Consider the following 17495-nt stretch of genomic DNA (forward strand, 5'->3'; position numbering starts at 1 on the left):
GAAACAAAAAGGGGGAAAAAGGCAAGGCATGTGTGTATGTGTAAAAGAAGCCAGTACAATGTTGTGGTTAAGTATTTGAAGGTGGTGCACTGGAGCAGAGGCTGGGGGTTGGGTCCCTGCCCAGAACACAATCTGGATATTGCGTAGTTGCCAGACCACTACACACACACACCCACATGCGCACACACGCACACAATCGCATGTGTGTGCCAGACCACCCAAGAAGCCAGAGGCCCGCAGGCTCTGAAGTGATGAGCAGGCACTGCGGCTGCACAGACAACACTCACACAAAAATGCACATAAACACACACGTATCTTGAGCAGCGAAACTGTACAGCCTCCCACTTAAACCACACCTTAACACCAACCAGACACACACATTAAAACACACTTTCTTACTGGGTCAATGGGAGTGAAACCATGTCATAGTTTTTGTGTGTATTTTATTCAATCCTGAAGGGAGGAAGTGAAGTAAGAAGGGGATAGATGATAAATCAATCAACCACAGGAAGCATTTAATGCTGATAAAGAGGCACGGGTAAAGAAAAAAACACATCTTTGCCAGTAAAAAGCAAGAACTTTCATCTTCTTTCCATGAAGTTTGTCCTCTACTATACACAAAACCACAAGTATAAAGTATGCATGGCATGCGAATGTGTGTGTGGTACATAAGCGTACAAAATAAGGCGGCATGGATTAGACCCACGGGGTAAATGGATCATGTTTGACAGACTTGCTGTACTAAAGCCATCTATCCACACATGCTAATATCGTACTCAACGTGGCGACATCTTACCTCACTTGGCTGAGTGCATACGTGTGTGAGAAACGGAGTTTGAGCCCGAGAGGAGGAGAGCTGAGAAAGACGATCACTTTGGTCAACTTCGGCAGTAAAATCTGTCACTTACGTAACTGGGAATAATTGAGCACATATGTATTTTTTTCCTTCCTCTGTCTCAAAAAGAATTTTAGTTTGAACACATATTTCTTCAGGTTAGAAACTCTTTGTATTGTGTATGTTTCTTTATTCTGCCAAAGTCCTTTGACTAAAAGTGATTTGAAAATGGTGGAACTATTTTTCTTACTCATTTTGCAAAACAAAGTTATTGTAACTGCAACTAGATAGTACACTGCGATTTTTCACCTTGATCAGAAATATTGCCACAATGTCCAATAGGACGATTTTGTGCAACAAGATCTGGTTGCAACAAAAATGAAAAAAGTACAATATTTCCATGCCAAAAGTTAATAAAAGTCCTAGTTTTTGCAAAGTAACAATTCATAATAGACCTATCACATTGACACTACTGGCTCGTAGCCAGTATTATACTACTGACCAAACAACAAGCTGCTACCTGTTTTTAAAACATGTTTCAATTACTCTCACTCTACTACTGGGAAGATTATACCTTTCAAAATGCAATCATCAATAGTTTCATCTCTTTTTCCCTTTGTATAACCATGACTGGGAGCATTCACAAGTCTGTGATTATTGGAGGCATTTTGTCAGACACCGCTCTGGTGACGTCTATAATTACTGACAGATGTTAGAGAAGTCAGAGCTCCCCTCTGGTTCTCTCAGTGTTAGTGTGGGAACACACACACACACACACACACACACACATACACACGTACACCAGACAGTCTGTTGCTTTTCAAACCTCCCACACAGACAATACGAGCCTCTGCTCAGCTCTCGCACACAGAAAACCAACGCAAGGCGATCCAAGAACACCCATTCGCACATGCAATCAGATTCAGTTACACGGACCTCGGCCGCAATCTGGACAGAGACCGGGACCACCGCTTGACAGAGAAAGAAAGGAGGGAGAAGAGCGGGTGGATTTAAGTGGAAAATACATAACTGCCTTCAGTTTGATGAATGAAATCAATAAAGCAACAATCTGGAGGCAATGACTACTGTAGCATGAATTTTGGTTGCAGAGATCTCACACACAGATTTTCACACTTTGAGCATACCTGCAAAGAAAAAGCTCGAAGTGCTGGGATGGGGATGAGGGCTGCCATGAAGAAGGCTGTGACGTTGCTGATGGAGGTGAGAGCCACGCTGGCCCCAGTCCTCTTCAGACACTCCCCAGTGCGGTCCTGACGGAGACAGAAAGAGCAAAGCAAATGGGGGGGGAAAGCTATTAAACTTCTGATCAGCTCTCAGCCAGAAGCAGATGTGTAATGCAGCGGATTATGAACAATTATTTTAAAACCAGCATGACTGAAAGTGATTGGGAAGCTTTTTGAAGCCTTGAAGTGCTTGGAAAACTCTCCCGGGGCTGTCTGCCTCACTTTAAGGTGCAAAAGGAAAAGCAGAAATTTTCACTTCTCGCAGAAAACACACAAAACAAAGAGTAATACACATTCAAATGTTTTGTTTCTGTAACAGCGTGATGACATGGGGACGTGCGGGACCACACACGGAGCATCTGCAGGCGTGTCCGTCCTTGTGTGTGTGTGTTTATGTGTATCAGACAGCAGAGATCAAGTTCAGCTCTGTTTAGTTTTCATCTCAGTCACACAAAGGAAGCTAGAGGGGGGATGAGGGAGTGGAGAGCTGGAAGGGGAGGAAAGCAGTGGAAAACAAAAACAAGCAAATACATGTCTGGAGATGAACTGTTCAAAATCCAAACAATTACGTCCCATGTGAAGATGAAGAGATATACGCTGCATGTTACAATCTGCGTTTGAAATCGTTATATGCATACAAAGTACTTTTCGTATGGAAAGAAAAACACACACTTTGTGTATGCTTACACTAAAATGATAACAAAAGAGCTTAAATTGTGGCAAAGGAACACAGACATCAAAAAAAGAGTAGAGATTGCTTGACAAGCAGTGAGAAAAATCATTCTTCTAATACGGAGCATTGCTTAGATAAGTGGGCTAAGTGTGTGGCACATGAGCTGTGCGATGTTACTTCACAGGCACAGACAGGCTTTCACACATTCCTCCGCAGTGAAGATAAGACATGAAAGGAGCTGGACCAGCGTAACTGTGGATGTTTGCCTCACCTCAAACGGTATCCTCTTGTTCTGTCCAGTCTCACTGAAGGCATGGGCGAGGAGGAAGACATCATCCACTCCAACTCCCAGAGCCAGGAAGGGAAGAACCTGCAAACGGCAACCAACAAATATGAACTGCTGAGAATCTATTTCAGCTTTGATGTTACAAGACAGGTGATGATATTGAGAAGTTAGCCTTTAAAGATTTGAGATTTAAACCAGATTTTATTTTACCTGTTAGAAATACTAAATCTAGTAAACATTTAGTCAGTTACTTGAAAAAGCTGTCAGAATACGATTGCTCGGGGGGGATTGCTGCAAAATGAACAACTCCAGCAATCCACCGTCATTCTTTAGAATTAGATAACTTTCACCAGTTGGTATTATTAAGGGAATTTAACCCAATGATAGTATAACTAGGATCAAACTGGAATACATATAGTTGAATGCAAATATGCTTGAGTTGGATTATTTGGTTCACTTATATATTTCTGGGTATGAACTGGACTTGTTTAAGTGCCTTGTTAGAGTATTTATTGTGAATTGGAGATGTATTGAATTGAACTGTATTGAATAGAATTGAATTGAACTGAATTGAACACAAAAGGCATAACAGGACGATGGTGGCGACAGAAGTAGGAGTTCGTCCCGCAATCAGCAATCAGTTTTTGGCATCCTTTCACAAGCTTTACTTATTGGTTTATTACTTTATTTTTGGGGTTTGTAGGGCACCTTGCTCACATGCACCTTTTCAGGTGTGCCCACAGTTTAATGGGACTGAGATCAGGAATTAGTGATGGTCAATGACTTTGCTGTTTTTAATACCCTATATAACTAATAACTGACTTTCTGCTTGTGCATTTGGGAGACCAATTTATTGGTGTTTGCAGGCTTACAGGTTTTCCCTTTTCTTTCACGGTAACAAGGATTGAACCAGGTCCTCTTTCTGCTTTTTTCCCATTAATAAAACCTTGACCCAACTAACTGATGGATGAGAGGAAGCTGCCTGCCATCATGTGCGTGAGGTACCTGCGTGGTGGCAGCATTGAAGGAGATTCCCAGGAGAGAACAGAGGCCCAGACCGGCCGCCACAGACAGCGTCACCAGAAGGACTCCAGCCAGCCCCACGGCACCCTGGGACTTGGCACAGTCCCACCGCAGCATGGTCAGACACGCATATGCCAGCTGAGCACAGACGGGAAAACAATCAGTCACATTCTCCATACTTATATTTTCTATCTATTTATTTTTTATTTATTTATTTTAGTAAAGGATTTGCTTCTAGTTATGAATGGGCTCTCACCATCAGCAGGTATCCACTGGCCACCCGGATAACACTGATATCAGAAAAAGACTTGAGAATATCCTCCAGAGTAGTGGTGGTAAAGGACAAGACCTTTTGGGAAGAATTTGTTGCCACACTATGCAGCACTGCCTAAAGAGAAATAAATTAACGAGAGTGATTCAGGCAGAAATTAATGCAGACATAAAAGAGCTCAGGCAATAAAATTAAACAGGTAGTTTTCCATGAAAATGCCATGCAGCAAATGTGGGAAAAAAGGCCTTTGGTTGCTCACGTTTAAATTTTTGGCCTGAATGCAAGACATAACTTTTGGAAGAAAACTATACCATTCTATGCTACATTAAACAAGTACAGCCACATGTATTACTGGCATAAATTCAGTGTATTTAATATTTAGCTAATACTTAGCCTAGTCCAAGCTTTTCTTGGAAATATGTATATTCGGTGCAGGGATATAGCAATAACAAAAAGCTATATTTTATATATTGTGCAGCCCTAGTTAACAGATGCTCTCCATTCAATCAGACTTAAATTGTGCTACTTTGCAAAGAAAAATGTTGACTCAAGATGTGCCAAGCTGGTAGTCACTCACCCAAAAGACTGAATTTGTAGTTAAAGTAGCTCTAAAAAATAACGTCTCAATAAAAACTAAAGGAAAAAAGAAAAACTGTTCATCCTTTTACGTTTTCTTTATGATAATACAGCACTTTCTCATTTATTTTTCATACTAAATTCTAATAAAATACTTTGAGGTCTGCGGTTGTACCATAGTAAATGTTTAAAAGTTCAACATTTTTAAATACTTTTGCGAGGCACTGCAGGAGTCTGTGCAGACAGCACCATGATCTCTTCTCTCTGTGTTTTACTATCACAGACAGACAAATAGCTTCAACCTCAAATTCTAGTTACAGCTCAGTGGGGAGCAATGCTGGCTGACACACATTAGGTAACACACACTAGATCACCCACATGTGAACTTGTACATACTGAAATGCATGCATATTTTTGCAGACACGCCTAAAAATTCACACAGCAAAACACACACTGAAACTATCTGGCATCTCTTTTCTTACCCAGTGATTAATTTTACAGTCAATTATTCCCTAGCTAAAAGATCAATACCACACACATGTATAGGGTCATGTGGAACAGAAAGTTGGGCCTCCCAAAACAAAGACCAGATGATGTCACACATGAGCCACCAATGGGGCCACAGCTGGGAAAGTGATTGTGTGTGAGCTCTGGATTGTTGCATGTGTGCGTGTGCGTGTTTGTGTGAGAGTTAAGCTGAAGAAAAGAGAGATATCCAGCACTCTCTTAATGTATTCCAGACACGCATGTTCTTTTGCTCTAGCGCTTCTCTCCAATGAGCAGCTAGAAGCTTCATCCCTTCTACCACACACCAACAGAGGTTTGACTATCTATCAGGGGCCTGGGCTTTAGACGAGGCTGTTCCGTGTACACCTGTATCCGGCCTGTGATTTACTGTGTGGTTGTAGAGGATTTAGGGAAGATTTCTTTTCTCTTTTCCTTTTTCCTCCCCCCATTTCTGAGCCTTTAGCCCTCACCTCAGAGTATCTCCTCTGCCAGGCTTCCAGTATAGCTGCGGCCTTTTCTTCATTCCAGTTGATGTGGGAAACCTCATCCCAGTCCCGAAAGTGCTCAAACATCTGCTTGGGGGTCATCAACTGGAACATGGTCTGTAAAGCCTGAGCACTGGAGAGCACATAGGAAGGAAGAATATTGAAAGGATCAAGAACAGGGAACAGAGTTACAGGTGCAAGGCTAAGAAAACTTCCTTACGTTAAAGACATAATATGAAAGTACTCTGGGCACACTCTGTTTTTGGGTTTAACTTAATCCACTAATAAGTATCATTCACCAGACAGGAAGAGGTGATGTTGTATTTTGAACAACCTTTGACAAGGGATGCATGATGTAGGCTTCAAAATATCACTTATTCAGCAGCATCAAACCCACCTACCAGAAAAAAGCAAGCTACTTCCAGCAGTACATCCACTAGAAAATACACATACAACATGGGTTTCAGTTCTAATGGAGGAGTTCTAAAACAAGACACAGAACTCACTTTAATTTTTAAATTTCTTCTTTGATTCAAAAATACAACAGCTGGATTGATGGATGGAGGAATGGATGGATGACAGAAGAGACAAATGTATTTATGGGTAGATGGAAGAACTAATAGACAGATGTACAAGTGAGTGGGTGGATGATAGATACAAGTTTTAGACAGGACTATTTAGACTATTTTTCCAGCCATTATAGACTTTAAAAGAACCCTGTTTTAATACACCTTTTTTAACCACTAAGAAAAATAATGTAGTTAGAAAGGTGAATCCTAAGGATCATTCAGCTGAAAAATGTCACTAGGAGCAGATCTATTTCTTAGATCCTTCATCATTTCCGAGATTTTTATTTTTAGATTCTCAAAAATGTTCCAAATGATAAAAATGGATTATACTTGTATAGTATTTTATCAAGTCCAGAGGTCTACAAAGCGCTTCAATTAAATTCAGTAATTCACCGATTGACTTGCTGCATGGTGGCAAGTTACTCAATTGCAGCCACAGCTGGCCCTCTGACCACCACCAGCAGGCAAGGCGGGTTAACTGTCTTGCCAGCTCTGTCTACCAATTACAAGACAAACTCATAAGGTCTAAAACATCTTGTTTTGTCCACCCCTCATCTACCGTTCTTAAAACCCCAAAATGAACAAATTGTTGCTATAATGACGGATAACTCTACTTGTGCACAGTACTACTGCAGTATCCCTTTGATATGCCTTCTACATGGAACCTGACTAGAAAAGCCATAATATCAAGTATAATGAATACTGCACAACCTTAATGAGCACATTAGCAAGCCAATAAGGTAGTGTAAGTCATTAGTTATTAACAAATGAGACTTGACTAGAGAGCAACTTGTGAACAGTGCTCAAGTCAGTCAGTGTATTTTCACATGATCAAAAAGCAATGAAACAAACAGCAGACATTAGCTTGTCATTCTCTTTATGAATGTGATCTTTGTGGTATGGTGATAATCACGGTAAGGGTGGCAGTTAGTAAACAAGATGTAGAAAACGAGTGCCAGCAGCAGCAGCAGCAACACACTAACACACACACACATGCACGCCCACACGCACAGTGCAGGAACACACCAGCACTGTAATGACCCAACTTTGCCAGGAAAACACAACCGCAAAAAAACAAAGAATGCAGCCAACTGTACTCTGCGAGCAGGATGTGTGTGAACGTGCATATGTACTTTTCTACGTACGTGACTGTGCCATAAACGCTCTAATTTAGCAAGTACAAAGTGTGCAAGCAAAATATGTAATAATTTTTCTAACTACAAAATAGACCCGTTTTTTTTTTCAATAAGATTTGAATTTCTGTATTCATTCGGTATTCAAAAGTCATGGTTCGAACATAAAGTTGTGTAAATGATGTATGCACATCACCAATTCCACAAGCTTTGACCCGATGCTTGTGTTGGACTTAAATCTGTGTAATTTAAATTGCTGTATATTTGAAGAGACTAGCTGAGCAATAGATCACTCTGTGCCCGTCTCTGTGTATATGAGAGTCAGAGGGAGGGTAGAGTCCAAGCAGTGCAGCCAGAGCTGAGGAGCAACAGCTGGAGCTCTTAGAATTTCACTGGAATCTGCTAATGACTGCAAGATTTATCGCATAGAGAACACAAGCACACTCAGAAAGCGTAACAGAATAAAAAACATCCAGTGTCTCCAAAATAAGCTTTGTTAGAATCCCTGTGGTGTTTTTATGAATCTGCGGATGTGTAAGCATGGGTAGGTTACCTGAGTAGGGGTCCGCTGCCGTTCTTTGTGGTGCCCCCTACAATGAGTTCCTCTTGCCAGTGCATGTACTTCCTGGACAGACCGTGGCAGCCACCACTCAAAGCCCGTGCCACGTTGAACGGCTGTTGTAATTAGAAAGCAGAAGTTAAGAAAGTATAACGCGATACTACTTGTGATTCTAGTAATATGACTAGAATGACATACTAGTCATACTACTAAACTAGTAGTATGACTAGTCTAGTCATACTTGCCTGTTGCCCGTTCATGCATAAAGTTTTCTAGCCACAGTCTTGATGGTAGTCATGTACCAACCTTAGTTGAGTTCTTATTGGGTGCAGTATCAGGGCAGTCAGGGTCAGCAGGGTTCAGACAGGGCCTATCCATGTAGCCATGCCCAACGTCCGCTTTTTCCAACATGTCCTCAAAGCTATCCACATGTATGTGTGCTCTTCGTAACTTTTCAAGAAACTCCCTGGGGTCAAAATTGGTCCATTGCATAGGGTTCTCACCTCTACAAAGTTCAAAAGCAAATGTTAGCATCTCTTCTCCCAACCACTGTATGAAGGAAACCTTTTTTTTTTATTTTTTAGAAAGGAAAGGGTAAGAGCTTCATTTTTTATTTTTATTTTTTCAAATTTTATTGCAAACTAACTATAAACTTTACAAACGCTAAAACTTTTGAGTGCAGTAAATCATTTCCGTGCTAGGTAACCATTTCTCATCGTGCAACAAGTAATTTCCTGCTCCATCCCAGATCTTGTTTCTCCATTCTCTCCTTTCCTCACACATTCCAATCTCTCTTTTTTTGAATCTCTCATTCTGAATACATTGTACGTGCTTAACCAGGCTTGGGTTATTATTCCCAACCTCCCAACCAGAACATAGTAAAAAGCCTTATTTACTATCCTAAACAAATATGCAACGCACACAGAGGGATGTACACATCCATTAATGATGGCAACCCAAACTGGTATGCTTTCACACATGTACAAGACACATGGATGCACCACCGGCGAAGGCACACACATACTGCACGGACAAACCCATGCAGAGGTAAAGGTCTGCTGAGTATTACTGTAGCAGCACGCTATTAGCAACAGAACGGCCAGACAATGGCGTGAGGCCCAGGGCTGGAGAAAAACCATTGCCAGCAATACGCATGCCAGAGACCACTACAATAGAGCCTTCAGAAGGGACGAGTTCAGGACACACATGCACACACTCTTGCTCTTCTATGGTGTCTCTTTGGATGGGCTCAGCGTGCTAAAGTAGCCTCTTCCAGAGGCAAAAAGATGCAGAGGAAAGCGACCTGGTGCAGTTTAAGCTGAGCTAACATTATAAACCAGTGCAGAGAAGCTCAGTTCTCAGAGATGTCCACAAACATAGTTTTAATCAGTTTGCTAACTGACTTGACGAAGAGAAAAGCGATTATGTATGCCTAATTAGGATTTCCGTCGGCCCTCTGAGTGCTTGTCAGAATATAGTTAAGCAGATAACATGTTGCAGTGCAAGGCTGGAATTTTCTAAATTTTTATCAATTTTAATAAGTCGAAATGTGGTACTTACGGGAGATAGACCATTCCAGAGTGGAGTTTAGCTCCTTCCCAGAAACAGTCCAAAGGGGTGATGATGAGGCAGGGATGAAGCTTTTCTATAATCTGATTGGATAAACACAAAGCAGAATTCACACCAAATGACAGGTTGGTGTCAAACTTGGGGAGTATATATTAAAACAAATTATTGTCTCACCTGATTCATAAAATGTGTTTCTGTGACTAGTTCTCCTGATTTGAAGCATAAGTGTTCCAATTTCCATTGTCTGAAACAAACAGATATTAGATATGCATTCAGTTTTTTTCACCAGGGCAGGCTTTGGGGGAAAATAACATGGACTTTTAACATAACAGGATTTAATGTATTACAGCCCTATCACAAACATCTGAGATAAGGACAGAAAATATTAGTTACCTGTTATAAAGGTAAACATGAACTCTGCTGGCTCGGAGAGCAGACTCCAGGTGCTGTAGAAGGGCCTCCACCGTTAGTATGTTGGCTCCCTCCTCCCGCGGTGTCTGGATCATCAGCTGAGGGTTAAACATGGCCTCTTCCCCCATCTTTTGTCGTGTGTACTTCAGTTCCTGGTTAACACGCCCACCAACTGGACAAAGAAGAATTCAGTCATTAAGGTGTCTTTTTTTAAACCCCAATGAACAAATATTTGAACAAATCTTATGTATATTTGAATGTAATATTTAATAAGTTAGTTTAATCAAACCCTTTAGAATTCACAAGCACATAAACTTAATGATATGGATTAGCTTATTTAAATTGAAGAGTGAGGTCATTTGTTTAGCCTCAAGTGTCTTTGATCGAGGACTTTAACTTAGAAGTGTGCGGCGAGTGTATTTATACAGGTGGAACTGATAGACTGAACACAGAGGGCTGCAGTAGCTGATGCTTAGCGTAAGTGTAGCTTTACGAACGAACTGAAAAATAAATTTTCTACCACCGCGGTCACAACAAATGGGTGCCGGAACACACCCTGGCGGTACATAGCTGGCAGATGTGTTTCTGTGTGTGATGAAAGTGTCCAATCTCATTGCTAACATGGACACAAAAGCTATAAATTCCTGGGCAAAGTGAGAGTTTATCTATTAAATTGACTGAAGATGAATACATAAACTTATAACTAGAGAATAGACATTTTTTCAGAAGTGTATTTGTGAGCTTGTTGCTTTATTATTAAAGTGAATATGATTTCAGATTTTTGCATAGTTCTTGTCCAGATTAATGTAAAAAGTGACCTTTTATTGTTATAGGCTAATTTTATAAATTACAGAAAAGTAATTGTTAGGAGTGTACAAATAAGAACATTTGGGCAGATGTTGATATCTGATATTAATACTGCTGTTATGGCAGTATTTACCAATATTTTATTTGATCAATTTTTTAAAATTTGGTTTCTTGATTAATCGTCAGAATAATCAATAGATTACTTCATTACTAAAATAATCGTTTACAACAACCCTATTTTAATCACATTAATTTAATGGACCAGACGTCATTTAGGCAAAAAAGTGTAAATTATATATATATTTTTAAAAACTTGCAGTTAACAGGATTCTCCAGAATACACTGATGAAGCAGAACATTTTGTCTATAATGCGGATAACAGTGATGCATTGTGCATTCTGACACTGTTCTCTCAAAACCAGAAACAACATTTAAATCAATATAAGCCTTTGCTGAAGGTTCACCAATGATACTTCTATGGACCTCTTCCGATAAATGCAGGACACTACAGAGCAGGAATGCCACACAAGAACGGCAATTTTGGTAATTGATTCACCTAGGCATCAAAAACTTTTTCTGCTGAATGGCTTGTGGACGTCAAAGAAAAAATTGCAGATTTGTTTGACATGATAGAAAGGCGAGTTAGCTCAAATAAGAGATTTGCTGAATTGGATTTCTAAATGCACAACATGTCAGATGGGCTACACTACACAAGTCCATACTGGGCGCCCATCCTGCTAGCTAAGAACAGTAAATCGAGGCTAAAATTAAACACAAAATTGTGCTTTTATGACATTGTTCAACTTATACATATTCATAAGACAAAACAAAACTGGAACCTTAGGACGCTGAATAGAAAAATAAAAGATGACAAGACTGGAATATGTCAAACAATTCATTCCCCATAAACAGAGCGATATACAGAAGTTTGTGGTTCCTCTTCAAAGACCATTAAAACTTTGCTCCATGAAGCACAATCACTCAGCCAACTCAAAATCAGTCATGCTTATTGGCACAATGTTTTTGTTTGTTTTTTTTAAATTAAGACAAAAATGGGGGGGTGGGGGGATGGGAATAAACCCTCCACTCTTCTGTCAAGATCTTAAATGTTTAATCAAAGCATACATTTATACACAAATCTAAAAATTAGAGAAATTTACAAATTTGTTCAAATTGCAATAGAGCAGGGGTGTCCAAAGTGTGGCTTGTGGGCCATTTGTGGACCTTTGCTTGATTTTGTTTGGCCCCCTTCTGCAGTTCAAGAATGATACTAACTTTGCCTGCAGCACAGGTGGTTGATGCAGATGGAGACTTTTTAATTTTAACTAGGGTAAAATCATTACCAACATAATTTCCTTACAATAGAAAATCTTAAAAAGAGCATTTCTCTTTTTATAACCCAGCTTTAAGAAAATGTAGAACCACATTCATCCATGGCTCTTTACTAAAAAATAAAACAACTAAAAAAACTGCTTTTATTTTTTATTAAACTTGTATAATTATAGCAAGCGTTTTGAGAAAAAGTGACTCAAATCCTGTTGTTATTACAGCAAATAAATTTGTTCAATCAAGTCCAAGAGAAGCTGAAGACTACATGTCTTCCTTTTGATACAGTAAACATGCAAAATCACTTTTAAGTTTTGAATCTACGAAAAAAACCCATAAATTTCGAAAATAATAAAAAAATAAAATAAAATAAAATAAATCCGGATACTTAATTTACTTCATTTTAGTTTTTTTGTCCAGCGAGTACTTTTGGCTCGAAAGCGTTGGCTCATGTGATTAAAAGTGTGGATGCCCCTGCAACAGAGTCCTAAAACAAATTTCTATTTTGAAATATGAATTTAGTAGTAATAAATTTTACTTTCCAGAGCAAAATTTTTTAAACCTTACAATAAATGTCATGCCAATTTTGTCCGTGTACAAATAAATAGTGGGTAGTTGCAGTGCTTGTATGACAGTATGCTTTTTATTATCTTTATCCTCTAAGAAGGATTGTGACGACTAACTGCAGTAAGAACTAAATCTTTTCTGTGCAAAATTTAGGATTTTGCTATTCTTTTCTTATTAACAAATCTTTTATCAGCCATGACAGCAATATTTACATCAGAAATTGATACTGTCCCAAATTGTCATATTAATGTATTCCTAGGAATTTTTGTATTTATAAACTTCAAAATAAAAAAGAAACAATACTTAAAACTTACTTTAAAATGGTAATCTAGTCATTTAATTTCAGTAAAAACAAATTATTCTATAATGTAAATAGCTTGTTTCAATGCAATTGAAGTAGGAGTGAATAGCATTATAACATACATAATCCGTGGCAAAAAGATACAGACTATTTGCTATTTGCTTTAAAAGTGATGAAAAGAACTGAAGAAAGACAAAACAATAAAATAAAAATCACCAAAACCATCATGGCTTAATCGTTGTAGTAGCACTTTTAATACTGAGTATGTGACTGTGCACAACTTCAATTTCAATGTGCCAGATTTATGAGCAGCAGATTTGCACCCCTTCCATCATCAGAAACTAAACACTCAGTGAAAGCTCAAGTAATTCATAGTTGTCTTCTTTCAATGTCTTGAACACACTCACACACACGCCATGACACAAAACATGAAAAATGCCCAGTAAGAGTGTTGGATGTGTGAAAAATCTGTAACATTTTATTATGCCTTAATCCAATTAAACAATTGGGCTCAATTCGTGCAACAGTAGGCATGGATTGAATGTTTTTACTCCATTGTAATGGCATTAAAGTTGAACATAAGCAGGCCTGTTCTGCTGGGCCGGACCACCCAGTCAGACCAATGGAACGGGAGGGAGGGGGCCATGTCTTGGGGCATTAGGAAAACACACTTGATTTCTTCTTTTCTGGACCCAAACAGCATTCCCATCTGATCCTGTCTGAAAGCATGTTTATAATACTCATCATTAATAGCAGGCCGAGCCTAACTAGAGCGACATGCTTTCCAGTACTAGACGAGCTACACAGCTATGTTACACCAGCAACTGCCTTCAAAGGAGCATGCATGGAACTTATTAGGACCCGATGTGCACAGACAGTGCACTAACAAGTCAACTTGTCCAATGCACTCAGCACTCGGACGCAAAGCTAGCCTCAGGCTCGGTGTAAGTGCACTGCCAGAAGGAAGAAAGATAACACTGATACAAGGAAGGAAGCACATCTATTTTCACCCTGCCTCTCTGTGTGAGAGAACATGAAGAAAGATCTAATTGGAAAAAGATGGGAGGGCTGTGCTTAGAAAGAGCTCACTGTCTGGCCGGAATGCTTTCCAAGTTGCGGACAGCCACCCAAAAAACCCTCGAGTTTACAGCGAGCGACAGTAAAGGAAGGGACAAGTCAAAGGAATGTAGTCTTCTTCTACAGGAAACAGCACATTACTGCCTTGGGCTTCAAGAATTCCTCACTTCACAAGGTTGCAAAGTTTTGGGGTCAACACTCGCACAGCCGTGGGGTGAAATTAACACCCCAGCTGGACCAGGAAAAGGTGTGAGTGTGTGCACACAGTACTGCGTACGTGCAGGGGTGTGCATACGAGTGTGTGTACACACAGCTGTGTTTCTTCAATGACACATATTCCCATATTCCTCCTCCAAGGAAAACTGGGTGACCCCAGCTTGTGTTGATAACTTGAAGGTGTTCAGCTCCAAGTTCAGCTGCTGTGACCAAAACAAAGTGTCACTGACTTTTAAATGCTTGCTTTACCAGCACTATTTTTTTCCTGATGTGTTTTTCTTCTTTAACCTGAAAATACACTGCTGCTTCAACACTCTGGACTGTTATACGATCTGCAGCAAATAGCACATTTAGCCTTAAAAGAAACCTCCAGTATGCTCCAGATCAGAGCTCAGTATACAGTTTTTATAGTAAAAATTTGTCCATGTTTTTGGAAGAAAAATAGTGAAAGAGTTGAGAACACAGCTGGGTGATTTAAGAAAAAGAGGTTGAACCAGTTGGTAGTCGTTGGTAAAGTGAAGGCAATTTTTCCAAAAGACACACTAAGAACTGTTAAATAGCTTCAGTCAGTAATCATGGTTGCAACTACAAATGTAATATTTATTCAGATTGAACTAACAGCAACTATCTTCAGTGTAGACGTTACTACTCTAAGTATGATGTGACATCTCAGCAGACTCTGTTGCAGAGAGTGTCTTTGATTTTTAACATATCAGTTTGTTTTCCCAATCCTTTATTATCCCTTACATATTATAGTCAATATGGATTCATGACTATCTCCTAAGATACTGGATCAGTACTGTAATATTGTTGAGTTGACTTCAACTCCCCCGTTCTACATTAGGACATTCCAGTTAGTCATGATGCACAATAAACATGTTGGGAATATCAAAAGATAAAATTTTAAAGAATCTAGATGTTTTCTAGAGGAAGAGTGTTTATATTTCACTCCTGGACTTGATCTCTCAGAAAAATACAGTTAATGGAATCCATGATAAACATCCTCAAATGTAATCATTTTATATTCATTTTTAAACAGGCAAAGATGAAGGATGAAGTACAAAGATATATGGATTGAAACACCACCTAGTGATTGAAGTTGGACATTGCATCAAACTCCATCATTAGGGGGAAAAAAACTAGGTTTGTCTCTTTTGATGTACTGTATGCTGATTCTTCAGTGTAACAAGGATTTGTTTTTACTTGATAACGGGAACATAAATTCTTGTACACTTTAGATCATCTTTTATCAAACTTTGTACACAGTGCAAGCTTGAAGAGTAACTCTGAAACTTTGCCCATTCCAGATTTCACATACACTTATGCCACAAATGCTAATAAAGGTTGAAGAAACCTGTGATAGAGCTGTACCATTTGGTTTTTAACCAATGTTATAACAATATATTAATCAACATATAAGTTTGGAATGACCAATTTGTCAGCACAACAAGATTCCACTCAAAACTCTCTAAATCACTGAGAAAATTACTGAGAGAAGAGAAGAGGCTTGTGTATGCCCCTGTGGCAGAGCCTTCAGTGTGGGTATTGAACATGTTGCATAACATTAACCCCTGGGCTCCCCTATTCTCCAAGTGTTGGAGTGGGGGGCAGTGGGCTATGAAAGAAGAGGACGTAAGTTTCTAAGGAACTGACATCACCCCCTTCGTCCTTTCAGTTCTGGACTCCCTCCTCCCATTCCTACTCTCATTTTCTCTGTCTTTGCTTTATTCAGCTCTACCCTGTGATTGGCCAGATTATGATGGCAATCAGCCCGGCCCCTCTGTCAAAGCCAGCCCAGCCCCCTTTTCTCTTTGCCAACTTTCTCTTTTTTCCATGCAGGACACACAGCACCAGAGCCCCATCCCACAGACATCTCTCATGCAGAAAACGGAAGTAGCTTACACTTTCAAGGAAAACAACAGCAACCACGTCCTTCAACTAATGCGTGTGATGTATACGTTGGAGAAATATTAGATATGACAAAGAAAAGGTAAAATAGTTTAAAAAAATTCTTATATGTGTTAAGCAGATGTTCAACTAACATTAGAACATCCAAGATGTATGAGTGTATTCAGTGTACATGCATGTGGCCAAGCACACCTCAGTAAGTGTGTGTGCACACGTGTGCATGTATGCAGAGAATGGATTAGCTGGATTAGGCCCCATCTCAGCAAGAACCCCCTGTGGTGTGGGGAACGCCCCCCCAAAACCGGGTCACCTTCCTGCAAACAGCAAAGAAATGTCCCATACCCAAAGCTACTGATGAAGATGAACAAAAAGCACTTTTCCGCCCAGATAAAAATAACCTACTTTAATCCATGGTTTTTACATTGAAAACAGACAAAGAGAGCGATTTAATCTCTTAAGAGTGGGTATATGTGAATCTAAATTCCAACTGCAGAAAAGATGAAGATTATTGTTGCAGGCAGGTTATGTGAACCAAATCTTTGGTAGATACAGTTTAAACTGTATGACAGTGATGTCAACAAAGAAAACAGCACAATAAGACACAAAGTCGCTTTTCTCTTAGTAATTTCAAACAACTCAAAACAACTGAAAGTAAAAAACATGTTCAATCATTTTTGTCATTGCAAAGTCAGAGTCTAAGTTTCCAATAATGCGTCCTCGTGTGACCATCACCCCAAGGCTCAGCATGACACTGAATTTGTGAAATTCTTCAATTGTAAACTTACATTGACTTTACAAATGAACTGATCACACTTATTTAATGTCACTGAGCACTGTTTTGCTCAGTGACATTAGATGATTATACTGGACACAGAGGACAATGCCCAAAATGCTAAAGATCACAGAGTGATGGTAGCCCACATGAGGAAAAACAGGAAAGAAGAAAATAGGAACATATTACATCTTATATCATCATCACAATATTTACCAGTGTTGTTGCCACTGCAAGATTTTCTAATACTGCGCAGCCCTACCATCCGTTCATCCATTCGTCCATCCATCACCTCTTTTTAAACTCATTTTTACCATGAATGTCAGTACTTCTTAAGTCAACGCAAGCAAACCAATAGGAGCGACCAATTCCAACTTGCA

General features: G+C 39.5%; 1 protein-coding gene across 1 annotated transcript in view; it reads right to left on the reverse strand.

Moving 5' to 3' along the window:
- ptch1 (patched 1) overlaps window positions 1-17495 on the reverse strand; it is a 63882-nt gene that overhangs the window by 27582 nt on the left and 18805 nt on the right. Inside the window, exons 3-12 of the mRNA XM_028034048.1 lie at window positions 10124-10313; window positions 9905-9974; window positions 9722-9813; window positions 8468-8666; window positions 8156-8277; window positions 5886-6033; window positions 4318-4449; window positions 4044-4199; window positions 3024-3122; window positions 1981-2106 (exon numbers count right to left, since the gene is read on the reverse strand). Of these exons, the coding sequence (XP_027889849.1) occupies window positions 1981-2106; window positions 3024-3122; window positions 4044-4199; window positions 4318-4449; window positions 5886-6033; window positions 8156-8277; window positions 8468-8666; window positions 9722-9813; window positions 9905-9974; window positions 10124-10313 (1334 nt within the window). The remainder of the gene's footprint in view (window positions 1-1980; window positions 2107-3023; window positions 3123-4043; window positions 4200-4317; window positions 4450-5885; window positions 6034-8155; window positions 8278-8467; window positions 8667-9721; window positions 9814-9904; window positions 9975-10123; window positions 10314-17495) is intronic.

Source organism: Xiphophorus couchianus, chromosome 12 (assembly GCF_001444195.1).
Source record: "Xiphophorus couchianus chromosome 12, X_couchianus-1.0, whole genome shotgun sequence".
In the NCBI taxonomy this organism is placed as follows: Eukaryota; Metazoa; Chordata; class Actinopteri; order Cyprinodontiformes; family Poeciliidae; genus Xiphophorus; species Xiphophorus couchianus.